The 21,439-nt window shown below is 42.7% G+C and overlaps 1 protein-coding gene across 2 annotated transcripts in view; it reads right to left on the bottom strand.

Annotated features, from left to right (window-relative positions):
• The window catches only part of TNRC6B (trinucleotide repeat containing adaptor 6B), a 226,106-nt gene that overhangs the window by 54,053 nt on the left and 150,614 nt on the right, over positions 1 to 21,439 (bottom strand). For both annotated transcript variants that reach the window (XM_074941640.1, XM_074941633.1), the window contains 3 exons: positions 16,035 to 16,122; positions 7,570 to 7,591; positions 5,244 to 5,588 (listed from right to left, as the gene is read on the bottom strand). In XM_074941640.1, coding sequence (XP_074797741.1) covers positions 5,244 to 5,588; positions 7,570 to 7,591; positions 16,035 to 16,122 — 455 coding nt within the window. The remainder of the gene's footprint in view (positions 1 to 5,243; positions 5,589 to 7,569; positions 7,592 to 16,034; positions 16,123 to 21,439) is intronic.

Raw genomic sequence — 21,439 nt, 5'->3', positions numbered from 1 at the left:
TCTCCCTATATTCATTTATTCTGTAGTGAGCCCTGGTACCACTGTGATATTTGGTAATCTTACTTCTCCAGTAGAGCTAATACGGTAGGGCAAGAAGTTCACAACAATACTTGTATCTTGGGCAACAGGTCTGCACATATACTAACTACCACCCCATCAGCACTGGCTAGTGTCATGTGAAGTTAAGTCACACCCATCTAAAAACATCATACTTCTAATATACACACACACAAACACACACACACAGGGCCTTTGTTTTAACTGTATATTCAAAAGTGACAAAATGGGAACGTTCAATTACTAATGTTTTTATTAAAAACAAACAGAACTGTTAGTACAAGTTCCATGCTTTTTCAGTTCGCTAGCTGAACTGATAGTCTATCTCTCAGCTGACCTCAGTGAAGAAGAGTTGCTCATCTGTAAATGAAGCTCTTTGACTGTCAGTACAAGAACCACACTCCACACCAAGCATGGAACCCTCTGGTTAACTTGGACCATTGGGAGGCAGAGTAAACTTCATCTTCAGCTGTGAAATGTTCTAGGCAAGGGTATATAAGGAGATGTGGCTCCAGTGCACCTTCATTTTCTCTCTCTCTTTTCTTAGACTCCAACCACAGACTCTGCCATAGGAGGAGTGTGGAACTGCACTGACAATCTTATACAAGAATTCCAGTGGCAGATGACCAACTGTTCTTTCTTCTTCAGGTAATACCAGCAGAGATCCTCATGCTTGGAAGACTGATCAGTGAGAACTCTTGGGGGTGGGGCATTTGAGGAGTACACTAGTTAAAGATGGCAGGGCTGCTCTCCCAAACTGCACCTCAGACCTTGAGACCAACTCAGAGAATAATGCTGCATGCAAAGGTATGGTTTCTGCTCCCAGGAACAGCTCTACATAATTTTACAACAGGAATAATTTGCCTTGGATCTACCTGAATGTGTTCTAACAACATCCAGGACTGGAGTGCCTGCTAATCCACAGAATGTGTTTTGCTGCATTTTGACAAAATGTTGAAAGGAAACTGCCTCCCCCCATACCTGCCAATCCCAACAAATAGTCTTGGGGATTTACAGAAGGGGTTTGTCCTAAGACTATAGCTAAAGGCCTGCTTCTAATCTGACCTTCCCTGGTAACAAATATGTGGAGAAGATAAGCAAGTTTCTTATCTGATTCAGATGAAAACCAATTACTAATTTATAGATGAATTTGAAACGAAGATGTAAAGCTGTATTGCTTTTATCCTTACATAATAGCGCATAAAGAGAGTCAGTAATTAGTGCTTGGAGCTCAAGAACTCTCCTGACTGATGTTGCCTCAAGACAGTCTTCAAGGAGCGACAACAGAATACTCTCCCAGAGGCTTAAATCAAGAAAGCATCAGCTTGGGTAGTACTCGGCTGTATTCCCAAAAAGGTGGGACAGCATTAAAACATCCCTTCAAAAGCACCTTGTTTGTAAAAGCACAGGAGGTCCCTTGTACTGGAACATGAAAGGCTGAGATGCATACTCTAAATCTCTGCCTATACTAGTAATTTTATTTAACAAAAACTTCCACTGTTGCTGCCATTGTTTTAGCTACCCTGGTGTGACATTGGCGCCTCAGTATATGGACTGCTTACTGACTCCAGTAGCTGTTCTCTGCACTGTGTTAACTGAATTTTGCTCAGTGCAAATCTAGTCAACTGATTAGATTAGATTGTGGTACTAAAAACAGCTGCCAGAGCTAGAGAATAGTCTACACTGAGGTTCCCACCTTTGCTAACACCAGAGCAGATGACTTGATGTTAATAATGGGTGGTTATTTTTTGTAAACAAAATACACAGAGTCCTGATTTCTTGAGACATTGAGGGCCAAAAATGTCTAACAGGTATTGCTACAGGTGTATTTCTTTATGCTGTCCATTTATAGTCTCTGCCATGCAGCAGCATAGGATTTGCTGTTGAAGGTTTCGGACTTTTCAATAGTATCTCCAGCAATTTCTGTAAGACAACTTGATCTAGGATAACAGATGTATGATTCACCTTACTAGCTGCAGGAACACTGGTGAAATATTTAATGTCGGTGATAAGTGAAGACTCAGAAAAGAAACAAGAGGCAAAAAGGTGGCTTCACTGCTACATCTAGGAGCTCCATGTGACAAAAATCTCTGGCCAAGTTCAGGGTTATCAGCAAAAAAAATTCAAGGTATGTGATTTTCTTACTTATCCTGGGGATCACTGGTAGTGTACAAATGTTTGCTTGCACGACAATGTTGTTAAATAAGAAGGTATCTGTCAACAAAAGACCATTGCCTTCCTCTGGAGGAAAAATGCAGAATTTGAGTGGGAAACAGATTTATCGGCAGAAGAGGACTTGACCATGAAATCTTTCAACACCCATTCTTGTTGAAGGTTGCTGTTTCTGCTTATTTCATCCACAAATGTGTTATCTTTGCACAGAAGATGGATTGCCACACATGTGATGAGTTGGTGGATGCACCCATTTTCAAAGGTGGACCATTTCTCAGCACCGAAGATTTCACCAAACCCTTCCCTGGCAATCTGCTGAGCATAACATAGGTGTTCACCTTCACCATCACCACATTACCTTCCTTTGAATATAGGGGAGAAATTTTGAATGAAGGCTGAATTACTCTTAGCAATCAGTGCACGTGTGTGTAACTTGGTCTCAAAAAGTTTCAGATCGTCAACTGGCTCAGATTTGGGTCTCTCCCTGCCTTGGAAATATCTCTCAGTAAGACCTTTGGTGATTTGAAAGATACCTTTTGCAAATACTGTGCAAGTTAGTTCACCATACAAAAGGAGACAGACATCCTGAGGCATAATTAACAGTGTTAAAATTGCAAATGGACTTATGAGGATAGATGAAACCATCAGCCCCAAGTAGCTTCAGGAAAACAAATACTGGGTTTAGAGGGTGAGATTATATTGATTGTACAACATCCAAAGACAGCCCACAGTACTTCAAATAGTCAGTTCTTCTCATAGTGATAGCTGTATAGCCAACGAATAGGAATCTATGCCTGAAGCATCACAGGCAACTTCTAGAGAATGCTTTGCCACTATAAGCCCCCTCTATGACTACTTCTTTAATCTCCTTCTTCAGATCCTCACGAAGGATGTTCCAACAATGGAACAAGCATATATCACATTATAAAGTCATACTAGCCCAAAAAGCTTTGTAGTTTGCCAGCATGATCTGTTAGGTCACCTCTGATTGAGATTATCCATCTTCCTGGCACCTTTAAGTTTATGATATTTTCTTGGCCCTACTTTCTTTTTACAGAAGCCATCAAAAATAATGAGATTGGGTACTGGAAAAAAAGAATCAAACCCTTAAACAGGGACCTGGTATAACTAGTCTGCCTGAGAAGATGATGTTGGAATAGAAACTTGTATTATCCTCCTCATCATCATCCTCAAGAGAATCCATAAGGCCTCCTTCTTTGATAGATATGACCACCACTCTGCCAGGTTAGGTTGGTTCTGGGATACCAAATAACTTGTGACCCATTTCTTGAACTATGGAGACCTCAGCCTATAATACTTCCACAATCCTGGTGAACAGATCTGGATGGATTTAAAAAAGAGTGGTACACTTTGGAGAAGAGATGATGCTGTCTTTTCTTCTTCCCTTGACCTCCCAATATTGAGGAAGGTGCCCTCGTTGCTTCAGCTGAAGCTGGAATTTGCTTCTTGGATTCACCCAGCTTCCTCAGAAGGGAGCTCTCTCAAATGGAGTTTGATTTGTCCCAAGAACATGACCTTAAAAAAGGAACTACTTAAGTCAGCTTGACTCTTCATATAGCCTGGAAGCTTATAAAAGAGCTTCTTTCATCATCAATTGTAGTCAAAACACTTGGTCCTAAGTCCAAAAAAATGAAGTCAGAGAGAGTAGGGGCATATATCCCTCACTTAGCATTTAATATACTGGGCACAGCAATCTGTCATAGTCCTCTTGTCCCAAAAGAAGGGCAAGTCCTAAAAACCAACATTTTATTCTGGAATCTAATATCACAACAGAAAAACAAATGAAGATATCACCATTAGGAAGACCAGTTCCTACAAATTACTTAAACCCTACAAATAAAGTTTATGTTACAGAAAACAACTAAAAAGCTTCCTAACACGCAATTTGTAAGAAACTAAGTCCTACCTTGGGAGGGACAATCAAGAAGAATGGTCAACAGACAAAGTTGGGACCAGAAGGAGTTCTAACTTACTACTTCAGCAAGACTAGAAATGGACCACACCTGCTATGCTCCACTGCAGCTAATATCTACAGAACTGATGGATTTGGTCTTTAGTTTTATGCTGACTAGAACTAAAGCACTGCTGTTGTAACTATCCTTAGCTGAGCCAGAAAAGACAGAGGCAAAAAACTGCCAGCAGCAGGAAGAGAGGTGGATTGCATCAAAGATCCTAAAGAGCCTACTGGAGACTGCTGCACATCAGCTAGCTAAGGAACAACCGTTATTCCAAGTTGGTGATCCACCACACTATATTCCCCTTACCCCATAGTGCTCTTACATGTGTTTTAGCACATAATATCATAATTCCTAAGGACAAAAACCTGGATGAAGGAGGATTTCTTTATGCATTACAAACTACAACAAAATAGAAGTCCTGTACAAAATAGAAAGATTACAATACCTAGGATAAATACCTTATATTTCAGCTCATAAGTTTGGGGGGGGGGGGGGCGCGGCCGCGGCAAATTTCAATTTGATCCTAGCTTACACAGTACCACCCAATTAGAGAAGTGCATTATTGTGTGTTGGAAAGAGGGGAGACATACCCTTCCTATAAAAAGAAAAGGAGGACTTGTGGCACCTTAGAGACTAACAAATTTATTTGAGCGTAAGCTTTCGTGAGCTACAGCTCACTTCATCGGATGCAAGTCCTCCTTTTCTTTTTGCGGACACAGACTAACACGGCTGCTACTCTGAAACCTTCCTATAAAGGATCTGGTACTGTCCGCTGTCAGAAGTGGGGAGAGACTATTGGACTAGATGGACCATTGCTCTGTTCCAGTGTGGTAATTCTGATGACAATGTTTTTGGTGGGGGTTTTTTTGTTGTTTGTTTTTAAAACAACCAATACCCCAAAAAAAGTTAAAAATCAGCAGTGCTGGGGAGCATAAAAGTAAAGTAAAATAATTTTTCTAAAAAGTTAGAAGTTTTAATACATAACACGTTTGTGAACGATTTTACCTGATCCTTCTTCAGCTAAGCTTTCCTTACCTGTTGCAGTCCCACTGTCGCTCTGCAGCAGTGCTCCTGTCACTGGTTGTGCGTTGTTTGGGTTTGCTCCAGGTGCTGAAGAGGGAGGAGGCCCTGCCCCACCCCCAAGTAGCATACAGGATGGTGGAGGGGGCTGCCCACGTTTCAGTAACACTTTGTGGTCCTGCTGGCAACGGAATCGCGGCGGCACCTCCCGAGGCATGTAGCGGGCGGCGCTTGGCGGTTGTCCGTTCGGCACTGCCACCCTTTTGGCATTGTTGCCACCATTGACTGGTGGCGATGGAGAGCTGCCAATTGGGCTGGCGGCCACTGGCTGGCTTGAACTTGGTTTTGTCACTTCGGGCACTGGAACACAAGAGGAAGGAAAATTATAATTTTATAAGATACAAAACCTAACAAATGGATATAAGAACTCAGTGAAATTGAACTTTGATATGGCTATTCTCCTCTCAGAATACTGTACAAATTCAACCCCATCAAGGAACCAGTCAAGTTAAGCAGAAGCCGCATATTTGTTTGTCATCACCAGTGATTTAGACATCATGGGTGAAATCTCAGATTCAAGTTTTAAATTTAAATGGTCAATGATTAATACAAATGTTGTAATGTTTTCCTCCTTATTTCTTAATCTTTGGGGCACTGTTGTGTGCTACCATATGGAAAATATGAATTTAGTTCCCAAGCTTTTACCTTGCTCATTAAGGATATGTTGTCACTACAAAAAAAAAGATGGGTGGGTTTCTTGTTTTGTACAGCGAGGAGACAACCATTCCCGTTAGCTAACTCACTATAAAATCTTAGTGGAGACCAGAATGTGTCATTTTTACTGCACTGTAGGCCAGGTGAGGTCAAAGCACTCACCTCACCTAGTTACATCAAGGTAAAGACTACCTGGTACTTTATCTCCATTAGGGTTTTACAGCGAGATAGCTAACCCACATTTGTTTTAACAATGAGATAGCTAAACAAACAAAAACACCATTTTGGGCAGTGACAATATACCCTAAGCCAGGTAGAATCCACAGCTGCTAGAGGAAGGAAATGCCTTCTTTCATTCTGGAGCAACCCTCTCTGCCTGACCCAGGAATGTTTACAAACTCTGTAATGAGATCTAGCCAAAATGAGCTTGTATTTAACGGCCTCTCTGAGGACCTTTGAGTAGAGGTGAAGCGATAAGAGGGGGAAAATGAGGGAATCCTAGGGGAGCTTGTGCCTTAACAAAACTATCTTCATCTACTTGGGAGATTCCAAAACCAGTACACCTACACTCCTCTAGTCTCCACGTTTCTAGAAATGAAGCAAAGCAAGCTCACACATTAAAAAGTTCGGGAACAAAGGTAGCATTTGCTATATCCTAACCAGGTTGCTAGAAGTCAAAACATTTCACAAAGACATGCTCAGACTCCAAAACCAAGGACACATATTAGAGCTGTAACTACTCCAGTCTCTCTTGTGGACTGAAGTAACAGTAGAATTAGAAGGGGCTATTCTCCCAAACATCACATTACTGATGTTATTCACCTTTTAAATACAAGCAGAGACACACTTTTAGGAAAGCAGTAGAAGACCACAAGAATAGGAATTCCTCTAGAACAACAGATTGTGTTATATCCCATTTTTATCTTTGTAAACAGCTGGTGATGGGTTTTCTTACTTTCCTATGCAAGTTTCATTGTCCAAAAATTATTAGGAATTTTTTTTAATTTAAGCCAAATTACTATTTCTCCTTTGCTGCCTCTTTTTAGTGGCTGTTTCCTCCACTACTTTCACAATGCTAGGATGCAAATTAGGTTCAAGTATATTTTAAAATCAGGTGAGCAAGTTATGATGCTTATCTACCATCTTTTCTGTTTCCATTTGACATTCAAGTCTCAATGCTTTAACATCTCTTACTTCAACTCAGACAGAGGTAGAATGTATTCTACTCATTTTGGTGTTCCCTCATTAAGAACTACTCTCTCTCACTCCCATTCTATGCATTTAGTCTGTCTCAGTTGGTGGCTGCACTTCTGAAAAACTGCACTTTTTTAGGGATTTCAACATTAGCCTAATTCATGAGAGATCACCACAGTGAAGATATTTTAATTTAAAAAAGCCTACTTTTCTTCTTCAAACAAACATTTTGAAGGCTGACTGAAAATGTTCCTATGTGTTCTCTTCTTGACCATTACAGCTGTTGTTTCTGCTTACTACTCAGGCAGAAATGCCTCATCATGGGACATGAGAGTCTCCCTCCCTTATCCAAGAATTTTAGTCAAGGACAAAGGCCTGTTCTGAGCCTACACAAAACTATGCTCTATAGATTTAAACAAATTAAATCCCTTACCTTTGGTTTTTTGATCTGTGACCTGCAAATTAGAAACAAGGAAGTTAATAAAAGCAAGAAAAAACAGCTGCTCTACAATGCAGCCCTCATTTATTACTACAAGACCAACCTCTCAGTTTAAAAATCATCTGACAATCAAAAGCTGAAGTACCCTGCTTAAAAAATATGTAAAGAAAGTTTTCAAGAGGACCAAGGGCTATTTATTATCACCTCTGAGACATATTTGGTCCAAACAAACAAAGAGGAAGTAGTACTTCATTCATGATAATTTGTAAGATATTTTTCCACTGTAGCATTTTAAAGCACAAATACATGTTCACTCCAAATATGGCTTTTTAATATCATTAGAGGAAACCATTACCATAACAAATTGCAAAACATAATGAAAAGAAACCTAAAGAATGTCACATACAGCCCCATAAGTGAGCACTGTTACAGTGACATCTCATGCTGCCTACAGGGACAACTTCAGTGAAAAGCACCAACGCATCTCTTTGCAGTCTTTCCCTTCACCTTTCTCCCCTGCCATTTTCTTTTTCAAGGAGAAGACAACTTCAATCTTATAATCACTATCACAAATGGGAATCTGCAATACCTCCAGCACCATCAGATTTCAAAATCCCATGAATGCAACAGGCTCTCTATAATGGACCTACTGAAGTGAACGATCATACCAGTCAACACACCCCCCGGCCCCATTTTTGCTTTTGCTGTACTTTTAAATTCTTTTAGCAGTGTAGATTTCCAGCTACAGTAGAATCAAATATGCCACTGGAATGTTCTCTGGAATTCTTTGTATTGTAGCATGTTTTGAACTTGTTGGTCATGAGCTCCTCTACACAATAAGGGAAAACCCCAAGATCATCATGTGTCAGGCTGTGTGTTACCTCTTCTTAAAAGAAATTGCTGAACCAGTCCCTAATTCTGGACGGTACAGTCACAATATAGAATAATAGAAGCACTACAAGTAAAAGGCTATTTATTGTCTACACCAACCTAGCCAGATCTCTTTTGTACAGTAAAGAATAATAAAAAGAAACACACCACTCAATTGCTGCCGGCATCATTCCACTTTGGAAAGATGCTCTTTGGGGTATGTGAAACAGAACATACCCCAAAATATAAAATGCCATCCCTCCCCCCAGGCGGGCCTCAAAAGGGTCATCAGCTGCCGACTGCATTGCGAGGCAAGTATACCTAGAGCATCCTCGTCCAACCTGTTTTTAAAAACCTCCAGTGATTTCCACAACCTCCCTTGGAAGCCTATTCCAGAACTTAACTACCCTTTTAGTTACAAAGTTTCTCCTAATACATAACCTAAATCTTCCTTCCTGCAAATTAAGCCCATTACTTCTAGCGTTTGCACCAAACCCTACATTGCATCCTTCATCCCAATGAGAGATTCTGTCCTTATGACTTTGCTAAAACTTTGAAAAGAAATCTGAAGAGATTTGTCACTGCACCATAGATTGCAATGATCTACCTGTGGGAAACTCGGATCGTGAGCACTAAGAGGGGCTATGTTGAAGAAAGGGAAGAAGCCACCTCAATTTAACAATATTGGACAATCTAGTGACAAGCGTGAAAGACACAAGGCTAGAAAAAAAGCCCCCTCAATAGTTTTGATTAGAAAACAAACATTTTGTTATGCAGAGTTGCACATGTGATTTGTTTGTAGATTACCTTGTCTCATATTTCGTGAGAAAAATGCATCACTGGCAAGAAAAGAAATTCTTTTACACAGAACAACAATTTTTAACAACTTCCCAACCTCTATCAGCACTGTGTTAAAATGTAACAGTAGCTGCCCTAAAACCTATTTACCACTTTGTGTTCAAATATGTTATTGAACACAATGCAAAAAGACTTTCATCCCTCTTCCGCTGATCAAGACTTTCTTCCCCTTATCCCCAAATCTTTGCCCCTACAAACATTACTACAAGACGAGCCTCTAGAAGATAAACAGATGTCATCTTCCCCAGGATTCTGGGTGGATACCATAACGGCAAACTACTGGAGAAAGTCACGTTGTATATTCTTTGACAGGCAGTGGGCAACAATCTAGAAGTGGCAAGCATTTGACTTCTACATTCAGAACTCTGAATACTCAACAAGATCCAACAATGATGTTTCAAGATGATCAATAATCTTTTCAATGAGCTAGCCGCCCCTTCTTGCTACTTCCTTCTCCTGTACTTGAGTTATTAAAAGTTTACAAGAGCAGCCTGATCTTCTGGAACAAGCTTTCCAATTTGCTCTTGTATCACTAAATACCAGTGTGCTAGCCTCATAGGTCACGTTTCTTCTCAGAAGGTGCTAGTGAAGCAGCTCTTGGCTCTGCACATCATTAGATTTGGGGTGGGGGGGTGGGGAGTGGGGGGAGGATAAGGGTTACTCACCTTCTTGTAACTGTTGTTCTTTGAGATGTTATTCATGTTCATTCCAATCAGGTGTGTGTGCACCGCGTGCACAGTTGTCAGGAAGTTTTCCCTTGGCAGCTCCCGTCGGGTCAGCTGTGGAGCCCCCTGGAGTGACACCTTCATGATGCTCTATATAGGACCCTGCTGACTCCTCAGTTCCTTCTTACCGGTTACTCCGACAGAGGAGTAGGAGGGTGAGTATTGGAATGGACATGAACACCACATCTCGAAGAACAGTTATGAGAAGGTGAGTAACCGTTTTTTCTTCTTCAAGTGCTTGTGTCCATGTCAATTCCAATCAGGCGACTCCCAAGCTCCATCCCAGAAGTGGGGTCGGAGTAAAGGAAATGTTGATTGGAGCACTGCTCTGCCGAATGCTGCATCATCTCTGGTGTGCTGGGTAACAGCATAATGAGAGGTGAACATATGCACCAAGGACCACGCTGCTGCACTGCAAATTTCTTGTACCGAGACCTGGGCCAGGAACGCTGCTGCTGAGGCCTGTGCCCTCGTGGAATGTGCCGTAAGTGCCAGGGCTGGGACCTTGGCCAGCTCATAGCACGCGTGGATGCAGGATGTGATCCAGAAAGATATTCTTTGAGATGAGACTGGGAGTCCTTTCATTCGGTCTGCTACCGCTATGAACAGCTGGTTCGATTTCCTGAACAGCTTAGTGCACTCGATGTACAATGCTAGCGCTTGCCAAACATCCAATGAGTGTAGCCTCTGCTCTCGACTACTGACTGGCATGAGGCTTAGGATAGAAGACAGGGTAGAAAAATGTCTTGGCTAGTATGAAAGAGTGACACTGCCTTGGGAAGAAAGGCTAGGTGAGGCCTGAGTTGCACCTTATTCTTGTGGAAGACTTGGTAGGGTGGATCGGAGGTAAGGGCCTTTAGCTCTGACACCTTCCTAGTTGATGTGATGGCCACCAGGAAGGCTACCTTCCACAATAGATAGAGAAGGAAGCAAGTCGCTATCGGCTCAAAAGGGGGCCCCATTAATTTGGAGAGGACAAAACTGAGGGGACAGGGACAGGCTCTCTGTTCTGAGGATGTAGGCATTGCAAACCCTTGAGGAAATGGCCTACCATGGGGTTAGCAAATGCGGGTCGACCGGACGCTCCCAGGTGGAAGACTGAGACAGCAGTGAGATGTATTTTGATGGAGGACGCTGACAGTCCTTGTTGTTTCAGGTACAGAAGGTACTCTAGAATAAGTAGTACAGATGCCTGTACTGGAGATGTACGCTGCTAGGCACACCAGCAAGAGAACTTTTTCCACTTAGCTAGATATGTGGCCCTAGTAGATGGTTTCCTACTGCCAAGTAGGACCTCCCTTACTGGTTCTGAGCACAGACGCTCCATGGGGTTTAACCATGAGACTTCCAGGCCATAAGATGGAGGGACTGGAGGCCCGAGTGGTAAAGGCAATCGTGGTCCTGAGTGATCAGATCGGAATGCAGTGGTAACTCAATCGGAGTGTCCACTGACAGTTCCAGGAGCGTGGTGTACCCGTGTTGTAGGGACCACGAGAATTACCTCTGTTCGGTCCCTGTGGACCTTGAGAAGTACCTTGCGCATGAGAGGGATCGGGGGGAAAGGCGTACAACAGGTGGCCTCCCCAGGGAAGCAGAAACGTCATCGAACCAGGACTGATTCTGGAAGGAGCAGAACATTGGACACTTCCTGTTGCTCCTGGTGGCGAACAGTTGACCTGGGGAACCCCCCATCTTTAGAAGATGAACTGTATGACATCTGGATGGATCAACCACTTGCAATTGCAGAACGATCTGCTGAGGTGGTCCGCTCGTTCGTTTTGAACTCCTGGGAGATAGGATGCCTCCATATGAATGGAGTGAGCTATGCAGAACTCCCACAGCCAGAGAGCTTCTCGACATGGGGGAAGGAACGGGCTCCACCCTGCTTGTTGATGTAACACATGGCAGTGCTGTTGTCCGTCATCACTACCACGCACTGACCGCACAGCCGGGCCTGAAAGGTTTGGCATGCTAACCGTATTGCCCTGAGTTCCTTCATGCTGACATGAAGGGGAAGCTCCTCCCGTGACCATAGGCCCTGTGTTTGGAGGTCTCCCAAATGCACGCCCCAACCCAGAGCTGACACGTCTGTTACAAGGGACAAGGAGGGCTGGGGGCTGTTGAATGGAACTTCCTCGCAGACTGCCTGAGGGTCAAGTCACCATTGGAGGGACTCAAGTACTTGCCCTGGCACCATGACCACTACTGTTGTGTCCCAGGCAATAGGACAAAGCGAGCCACACCTCGAGTGGCCTAAGCCTCAGTCAGCCATGGCAGACCACGTAACTGCAGGCTGCCATGTGGCCGAGGAGACTCAGGCATCCCCTATAAAAATCCTGCCTCCGCCAAGGCGGATATGGGCAATGTTGTTGCAGTTGGGGCTTGAAATGTTGTTGTTGGGTTGGCGGGGTGCGCATACCCAACAACTTCATAGTCGCCCAGGAGTCTTTGAGACTGTGGCTTGGAGTTTGTTTGCTCCGAAAATAACCCTGCACCTTCAAATGGTAGGTCCTGCAGGGTTTGTTGCAGCTCCGGGGGCAACCTCCTCATGGCTACTCCTGAGGAAAGGGTGCGGGCGGTTGAGTACGCAGAGCCCAATGAAGTCTGGAGTGAGGTTCGCGCCACTGCCTTCCCTTAAACTTCAACATGGAGGCCCATGAGTTGAAGTTGTACCTGCTGAGGATAGCTTGCAGGTTAGCTATCCTCAGCTGCAGGCCCCCAGTTGCGTAGATTTTCCTGCCAAAAGGGTCCATCCTTTCGACTCCTTGGATTTAGGGGCCGGCCCTTGCTGCCCCATCTCTTTCTCATTCATCACCAATACTATGAGGGAGCATGGTTGCGGGTGAGAGAACAGGTACTCGTATCCCCTAGAGGAAAAGAAGTACTTGCACTCTACGCCCTTGGAGGCAGGTGGGATTGAGGCAAGGGTCTGCCAGAGTCTTAATATTGCTCTGGATAGTTTTTATTAGTGGCAGAGCTACCCTGGACGGTCCCTCTGGCACAAGGATGTCAATCATGGGGTCTTCAGGTTCGACCACCTCCTCCACCTGTAACCTCATGTTACGTGCAATCCTTCATAGAAGGTCATGGTGGGCCCTGTGGTCAATTGGAGGGCCCGAGGTTGAACCTCCCACCACCGCTCCGTCCGGGTACGAAGATGGGGAGGCCAGAAGTGGTACTGGGTCCTTCTGATCCTCCAGTGACCATAGCTGAGGTGACAGTATCCTGGCCTTGCAAATGGGTCATGCCTTGGAGTTGCCTCGGAGGCGACCTAGACCAACTGTGGGGCTTGCGCCAAGGTTGCCTCAGAACCACGGGGCATAAGCCAGTCCTTGGCTGTTTGGAGTGGTCGGTGCTCTGAGGCCACTGAACAGGAGCTTCTGGAAAAGGAGCCCTGGGCCTGATGGTAAGCCCAGGGGGTCCAAAAAGGCCACTGCGCCAGAGGTTGCCACTGGGGTTGCCTCTCTCTGTCGCTTGTCAGATGGGAATAGTATGAGTCACCATCCGAGGCAGAAGACACGGATCTCGACTGAGATGATCACGGTGGCACTGCATGGTACTGCGCCGGCAACCTATGCCGAGTTGATGATGCAGGGGGCTGGTGTCGAGATGCCTGGGCCAGGGACCAATGCCAGTCCTCTCTTGGAGCCGGGGATGGCTGCCTCTCCCTTGTCGGTGGCGGGGAGCGTTGTGTTGCTGGTGCCAGGGAACCCCTCATGGAGTCCGGTGCCAGAGAGCAGTGCCTTGAGGATGGCGATCTGCAGCGGTGCCGAAGCGAACAGTGCCGGGCAGAAGAGGGTGACCATCGCTTCATGGCCGGCTTACTTCTAGAGGGTGCTGGTCGCAGCGGGGGCTTATCTCTGATCACCAGGGGCTGAGGAGGCATCATCACTATTAAGTCTCTGGCGGCTTCAAAAGTGTCCAGGGTGGAGGATAACTCCAACTCCTTCACCTGGCACTTCCCATCCCAGGAGTCACTGTGCCGTGGGAACCGAAGTCGATGGCGCTGACTCTTGCTGCCTGGACACCGAGGGCTCCTTTACTGGATGCCCCAGTACTGCGCCTGCAGGTCCCGCTGCTTTATGCACCGGGGACCTCCCCGTTAGCTTTTCTATGCCGCTTGTACAGCACCAGTGAATGCAAGTGGTGCTGGGTTGCCTGTGCATCCGGCGGTGCCAGTGCCCAGGGTCTCTCAGACTAGAGTCCTTCCTCAGCACCATGTCACGTACCAATGCCGGGGCACTCCATACGGACGTGTTCAGTGCGGGGTCCTGGTGGTCTGCAGCAGACTGGGGATGAAGGGGCAGATTCCATAAGCAACTGCTTCAATCACAAATCTCACTCCTTTTTAGTTCTGGGGTGAAAAGCCCTGCAGAGCTTGCACCTTTCTGTCTGGTGCGCCTCCCTCAGACACTTCAGCCACAAGTCATGGGGGTCGCTCGTTAGCATAGGCTTGCTGCAGGTTCTGCAGAGTTTAAAGCCTTGGGCTCACAGCATGCACCAGAGCCCAAGGAGGTGTGGGGGGCGGGGAGAGAGAAAGAGAGAGAGAGAGAGGTGTTGGGATTAGGGAAATACGCTCCCAAACCTCACTATATACAATAACTAAGACTAACTACAACTAAACTAGGCTAAGCTAACTATATGAAGAAGACTAAGGAAAGCACTTGCTAAGCAAGGGACTGCAGTTCCAATAACAGTCACTGGTGGTAAGAAGGAATTGAGGCGGGGCCGAGTCGGCAGGGTCATATATTGAGCGCCATGAAAGCGCCACTCCAGGGGGCTCCACAGCCGACCCAATAGGAGCTGCTAAGGGAAAAATTTCTGACTGTGCACACAGTGCACACACACCTGACTGGAACTGACATGAACAAGCAGTCAAAGAAGAAAATGTCAGTTATTTTTATTTTTTATACTCCACTATTAAGTAGCGATACGGAAGTGAAATGTAACAGTTTTGGGATAAACCAAATCAGATCTTCCAGTAAATTTACTGAAAAAAACTGTACTGATATTAATACTTTTATATCAGTGTAACTGCATTATAAATGCATCCACACTGGAGGCTGCATTGTTAACTGTATCAGTTCCTAAGCTAATGTAGTTAAATTGAAGGAACAACTGTATTTAGACAAGCCCTTAGTAGGCCAAAGTGAAACTGGCATAGGATTATTTCGTAGGCCTCTTTCAGAAAGAATCCACACAACATAACTGAAACAACACCAGCTGAAGTACTCAGTGACATTAATAGGCTTTTTTGGCCTGGCAAGAACAGATAGCAGTTAGCTTCACTTATGAGGATTCCTTTCTGCTCCTGGTTTAAATGGATGTTTATTAATACAAACACGGAAATGTTTCAAACAGACCCTTTCCATGTCACAATTTTTGTCAGTTCCTGAAACAGTATCTAGACTTCTTGGAAGCCATTTCAGGTAACACTGATTAGCAAACTGCCTGCTCAAAATCAGTAGCTGGGCACAACAACTGTTTACAATGCCCCTCCCCCAACCACACACATTTCTCTAAGACTGAAGATTCAGAAAAAGATGGATCATGAAAGGGGCTTTACTATTAAACTATCCATTTATTCCTTCTCTTTTATGCCCCCTCAAAATAAAAAAAATCCCATCTTTCCTCTCCCAAATGTAAGTTTTGAGCTGACGCAAAATTTCACTGCAGAGAGAGGTATATATAAACAGCTGGAAGTGCAAGGATCAGAAGAACCACTGTTCAGTGCCCCTACAATACTGCTTTATAACATAATGAAGACAGTTAATCTCCTTCTCCCTCCAGTCCTCTAAAAATAACAAAAGAAATCCCAACCATACCACACAATTAAACTTTAAGCAAAACTAACACAAAACCCAGAATCCTCAATGAGGCATTGCCATACTTCAGACAATGAAGCATTTTCGCAAAGACTCAGTAAGTAAAGAAGCAAACACTTGCTGAACAGGGTTCTATATAGTTAACAATTGGGGGTAGGGAGACTTCAAATAACAAACCTACCTTCTGAGTAGATTCCTTCTTTTTCTTATCCTCTTTCTTCCTTTTCTTGTCTTCCATTAACTGTTCTTCCCTTTCTTGCTCCTTCTCTCTGTCAAAACCAAATAATTTATCAAGACACAGCCAAATTGTGCGCATGCACACACATTCACACTCATTCTCTCTCCATTCCTCTGCCAAGGAAAGTGAGCTGAAATAACAGACTTAGATCTCTTCCATCTCTAATCTGACAGACAAGCGAACATGGGCAAATATTTTAGTCCATTCAGAATCTGCTCTTGGGGGTTTATATCAAACCCAGATTGTAATTTGTATTTGGTAGCTCAATATGGTCCCAATCATGCAACTTGTAGTGCACAAGAAAACCCCTTTACCTACAGAACGTCCCATTCAAGTCAAACCTTGTACACTTTAAGTACATGCCTGCCAACAGCCCGAGGAGGATTTTTTTAAATGCTCATGAAATTGGGCTGTACTACCTGCATTATTTCCTGAAAAATCCTGTGCATTTTTCCCCTGACAAAACACAGAAACTGTAATTCTAATATATAATGATTTGGTCTCATATGGTATTTATCTTCACAAGTGGAAGATTGTTCATTTGCTTGTAGCTATGTCATTTGTAAGCCATTAGGTGTGTCATATCAAATCTAAACCATCATTTATTATACAAAACTTTAATTTCTAGGATATTGTACCCACCTACAGTATTTTTTGTGATGAAGCATACATTAAAAATGACTTTCCAGGGGATCTTTTTTCATGGGCTCCCTCCTCCCCCCCAAAAAAATTATCTTGGGCAGATGCTGCCGTTGTCATGCTATCATCTTTGTTGCTATGTTTTCTATTAAATATGAATGTGCCAGAAAATGATTGGTTAATTCACCACATCTATGCTACAGGGTGAGCTGTTTCTATGGTGAGTCACATTTTCATCTGATTGCTGATCTTAATCTACTCCAAGGGAATTTGGACCAACAAGATTTCAACTTGCCTGGAATAATTTCATTCTACTAGGTGGAGTTTAGGACAACTAATGTAAAAAAAAATCTGATGGCTGATGAAGGTATGAGGGTTTTGGGGGGGATAGGGTGTGCAAAGGAAGCACGAAGACGGTATCCCATACATTTTGAAGATGGACAGTAGCTTACAAATATAATTTACCATGTTTCTTCATGAGGAAAGAGATTCAAGTGGCAGATATACACAAAGTATTCAGACTATTTTAATTTACATTAATGCATAGCACCGTCAGATTTATAAAGCTTTGAAATGCGTAACAGTTAACACATAGATGTGTTTACATTGTACTGGAATAGGCAAAAGACATATGGCTGTTGACTGAAATGCTTATGCCACAGAAGTATAAGAATTTAAAAATAAAACTCAAATTTACTTTAGCATAGGACTACAAATTCCCCCAAAATAAAGTGCCCTCTCTTGTGAATAGGTTTGAAGAAGAAAGTTGAATAAATATCTAGTATCCCTTCATCAGAGATAGCTACTCCACAGAGGTTTCCTCCCAAAGGCTATCCTACTTCAGTCGGCTTCTAAATTTGCACTCTCACATGCTATTACCACACTCGTGTGTACAGAAAGGCATTTGTGTAACCAATCACTGAATTTGCACATATAAAATCAGAAACGACTTTTTGAACAATTCCTTTTCTGAAGCCTGAAATAGACCAAGATTTCAAGACGCTCTCTTTGCGAATGAAAGCCATAAGGGTTCCAGGGAGATTAACAGAACAATTGTCTGGTCTCCTGATCTCAGGCTATCCTGCTGAAAAGAGCCACCATCCTTCGGTCTATGAACAAATGGAGTGCACACAGACTGGCACATCCCCATTTCACAGAATTCAAAGCAAGTATTTCACGTCATGCTGACACACCCAAAGTCTAGTAGTTTATAGACCAGCTCAGTTCTCACTCTCTCCTTTGCTCTACAAAATGTCAAAGTGCACTTTCCAGCTCTACGCCATGGCAACGAAAAATCCCACCGTTTTTCAGTTGTACTGACAAGCATATGATGGGGAGTGAAGAGGAGCGCCTACTCTATACTTTCATAAAATTAAAGAGTAAAAACTTAACACATTTTCATTTTTGCTTGAACCTGTGTTTGTAACCAAAATATAAATCAAACTCTCTGTTCTGATACTTGGATTTTAAGCTATTAAAAACAGAATCAGGGTTTGTTCTTTCATGCTGTAAAGACATTTTAAAATCATGTAGCATTAAGTATGCTTTCTGGTCTATATGTGTCAGCTATAAATAGTACCATTACTGAAAAGCAATTATTTCTAATAGTATGTGCAACATGTTAAAGAGCTGTACAAAAGGATCTGCTGAAAGAGACACTAAAAATGTAATTCAATTACAACAACTTGTGATGTCAAAAACACCAGACTTAGCAATAGTGGACAGATGAGTCTAACATCAGGCCATATGGATAAGTTTCTCTTTTAAAGTAGTTTTCCTCCTTTTGGAAGTGGACGGGCAAGGATTAAATGTGTAGGGAAGGAAATCGGGACAAGAATTCCGTGCAGTCAGGAACATAAAGCTGAAGACATACTTTACAACAGGCTGTAATTGAAACAGCTAGGGACAGTGGCTTTGAAGATTATAAATTGAAGATCTAGCTGTAGTTATTCGCTTTAGTGAGGACATACAGAATGGAAGGTGATTACAGGAGATGCCTGCCTTCGGGAGTACATGGGAAATTAAGCAAAAGGAATTAGTGTTAAGACTCTGGAGAACCTCCTGTCTTTGAATCACTTAACCTCTCTTTCATTCTATGAGCTATTTTACAAGGATATTTTAATATTTTACAAAGATTATGCTTATCAGAACATCTGTCAAAAACTGCAGTAACAAATAAAAACAATATTTTGTAATTATTTAGGCCCCGATTCAGCAAACGTAAGCATGTGCTTAGGTTTCATTGAGTTCAATGGGATATAAGCATTTGCTAAAGTGATTTGCCGAAGTGAGGCAGAATACAGAGGATCCCAAACTCTTGACAAACATGAATTAAGCCTCACACCCCCTGGGAGGTAAGAAATTATCCCTGTGTAATGGATGGAGAATCTCGGGCCCATACAAACAGCTGAAACTGCTGTTTTACACCAAGTGCTGTCAAACACACAAGTGAAAAAAAGGAAATAAACCGGAGAAAGTGTTCTGTTACAATCTAATAGCACTTAGATCTCTTCCATCTCTAATCTGACAGACAAGAGAACATGGGCAAATATTTTAGTCCATTCAGAATCTGGTCTTGGGGGTTTATATCAATTTATAATATTGATTATATTAATGCTATAACAATAATAGATGTAAAATTTCATACAAATGTGACTTTCAAATTGAAAGTGTCCTACAACCTCTCTTATCAGGACCACATGGGAAGCCTGTAAAAAGCTGCAAACAGAACCCAGGAATCCAGTCTACCAGTGCTTTTCTCCCATTCAAGGGGTCCAGAGTACACATGTGTTACGCCTAGTGACTGACTGCTTTGACTGACAAGTTCAACATTGGAAGATAATGTATTAGTTCTAAATTAGTAAACAAAGTAATACAATGGCATGGGGGGTCCTGTTTTTGTTTGCAACACAGTTATCAGTAGATCGACATCACATCTCTGAAAAGAAAGTTTGCTAAGCTGCAAGGAAGAGCTAGCATTTTACTCGTCTTTACAAAAGCCTGTGTATATTTTAAAAGTTCTATCAATCCAACAGCTGTGCTGTAATATTTCTGCAAAATCTCATATTCGTAACTTTTTATTGTAAATAAAATCATTTTGGTGGCATACAATAAAATTCATTTGCCATCTTTAAAAATAAGCAGTAATTCATCTTGACAGTTTTTAAAAGAAGGGAATTTGTGGGTTTTAATCCCTCAACTTCATTTTATGCTTTTAAAAAGTATCATAATGGGGACTTAATACATTCACAATATCTTCTTATTAAAGTTTTGAGGACAACCACTTTTGCCTAAAACAGCACTGAGAAGCAGGATTTATTTAAGTCAGAAAGAAAGGCAAGCTCTCCAGCTGGTCCACAACTATTTTATAGTATTTTATTAAGAGCTTCTAAATTATCTAACAATAAAGGAAGAATGGCCCAGATTTTCAAAAGTAATTAGGGAGCATTGAACACCTATCCTCTGAAATTCAGGCTCTATTAGTGTGTTTCAAGTTTGGCACCCAAAATCACTTAACTGTTTTGAAAATCATGGCTTTTATTAAATTTAGCAGAAAATTTGTATTTTTATTTCTGAGAAATCTGTATGTACCAAAGATTCTTATTGTCCTTACTGTCACACTGCCTCTGACACAGAAAGATCACACAAGCTTTCAGAAGTTCTCATGTCCCCTAACTCAAGGCAGAAATGCACGTCAGAGCTTCTGACCAGTAAAGAGTGTATGTATATGCACATATATAGGTAAAATGCTATATATTGGTCTCTATATAAAAGAGAAACTATATAGTCTACATTTAAAGTGAAAACTAGGACTAAAAATATGCACAAGATGGAAGATCAACATCACAATACATAAGCAGGAAAGGTGGATTTCTAGGAGTTCAGAAATAGACTCAGCACAGTGCCAAGCAACACTTCATAACTGTATGAAGCAAGCTTTTTGTGTTTACCCTGCAGACCCTAAAAAAAGATGAGCAATTTGGGTGCTGGCATTCTTCTACAAAATAGGTTTTCCAACAGTATATCTTCCCTACAGATTTAACTTCAGTTATCTACACTCCCATAAGAGCAGCTACAATGCAAAAACACCACCAAAGCTGCTGTGTCCATGCTGGTGCTGCATGCATTTGTGAGTGGCATTAAGACTTGTAGGGGGACATACCGTGGTTATTTTCACTGCAGTAAGCTGAGCCACTTCATGAATTCTTTTCCAGTCAATTGTGGGAGAACTTGTCTGTCATTTCTGGACACACAGGGGAACGGTAGAAAGGTGCTGGAGCACTCAAGTGGAGCAGACCTGCATCCACAGTGCAGAGCCATCAAGTTAGCTATTGATGAGCTGTGCTAACTCAGGCTTTAGCCTACACCGACAGGCCAGGCAATTCGAGTTAAAAATACCACCCCACTCAGGTTAAATGTTTGTGTGTGCTGACAGGACTTGAGTTACAGGTAGTATCTGAGATCACTTGATGCTTGTTTTTGCTGCACAGTTATCTCTGACAGTTCCAGACAATCAGTGAGAAATGCAAGACAACCACTGGAAACGGGCTACAATTTTCAAACTTGAGTGCCTAAAATAGGAACTCAATCCATACTTGGGCACCTAAATAGAAGTGGCTAGATTTTCAGAGATGCCAAACACCCAGAACTTCCACTGAATTCTGTCAGTACAAATACCAGCTAACTCAGCAGCTCTTAAAAATCAATTT

This window comes from Natator depressus, chromosome 1 (assembly GCF_965152275.1).
Source record: "Natator depressus isolate rNatDep1 chromosome 1, rNatDep2.hap1, whole genome shotgun sequence".
NCBI classification, from domain to species: domain Eukaryota; kingdom Metazoa; phylum Chordata; order Testudines; family Cheloniidae; genus Natator; species Natator depressus.
Note: the sequence above shows the minus strand (reverse complement) of the source record. Positions and strands in the feature narration are given on the sequence as shown.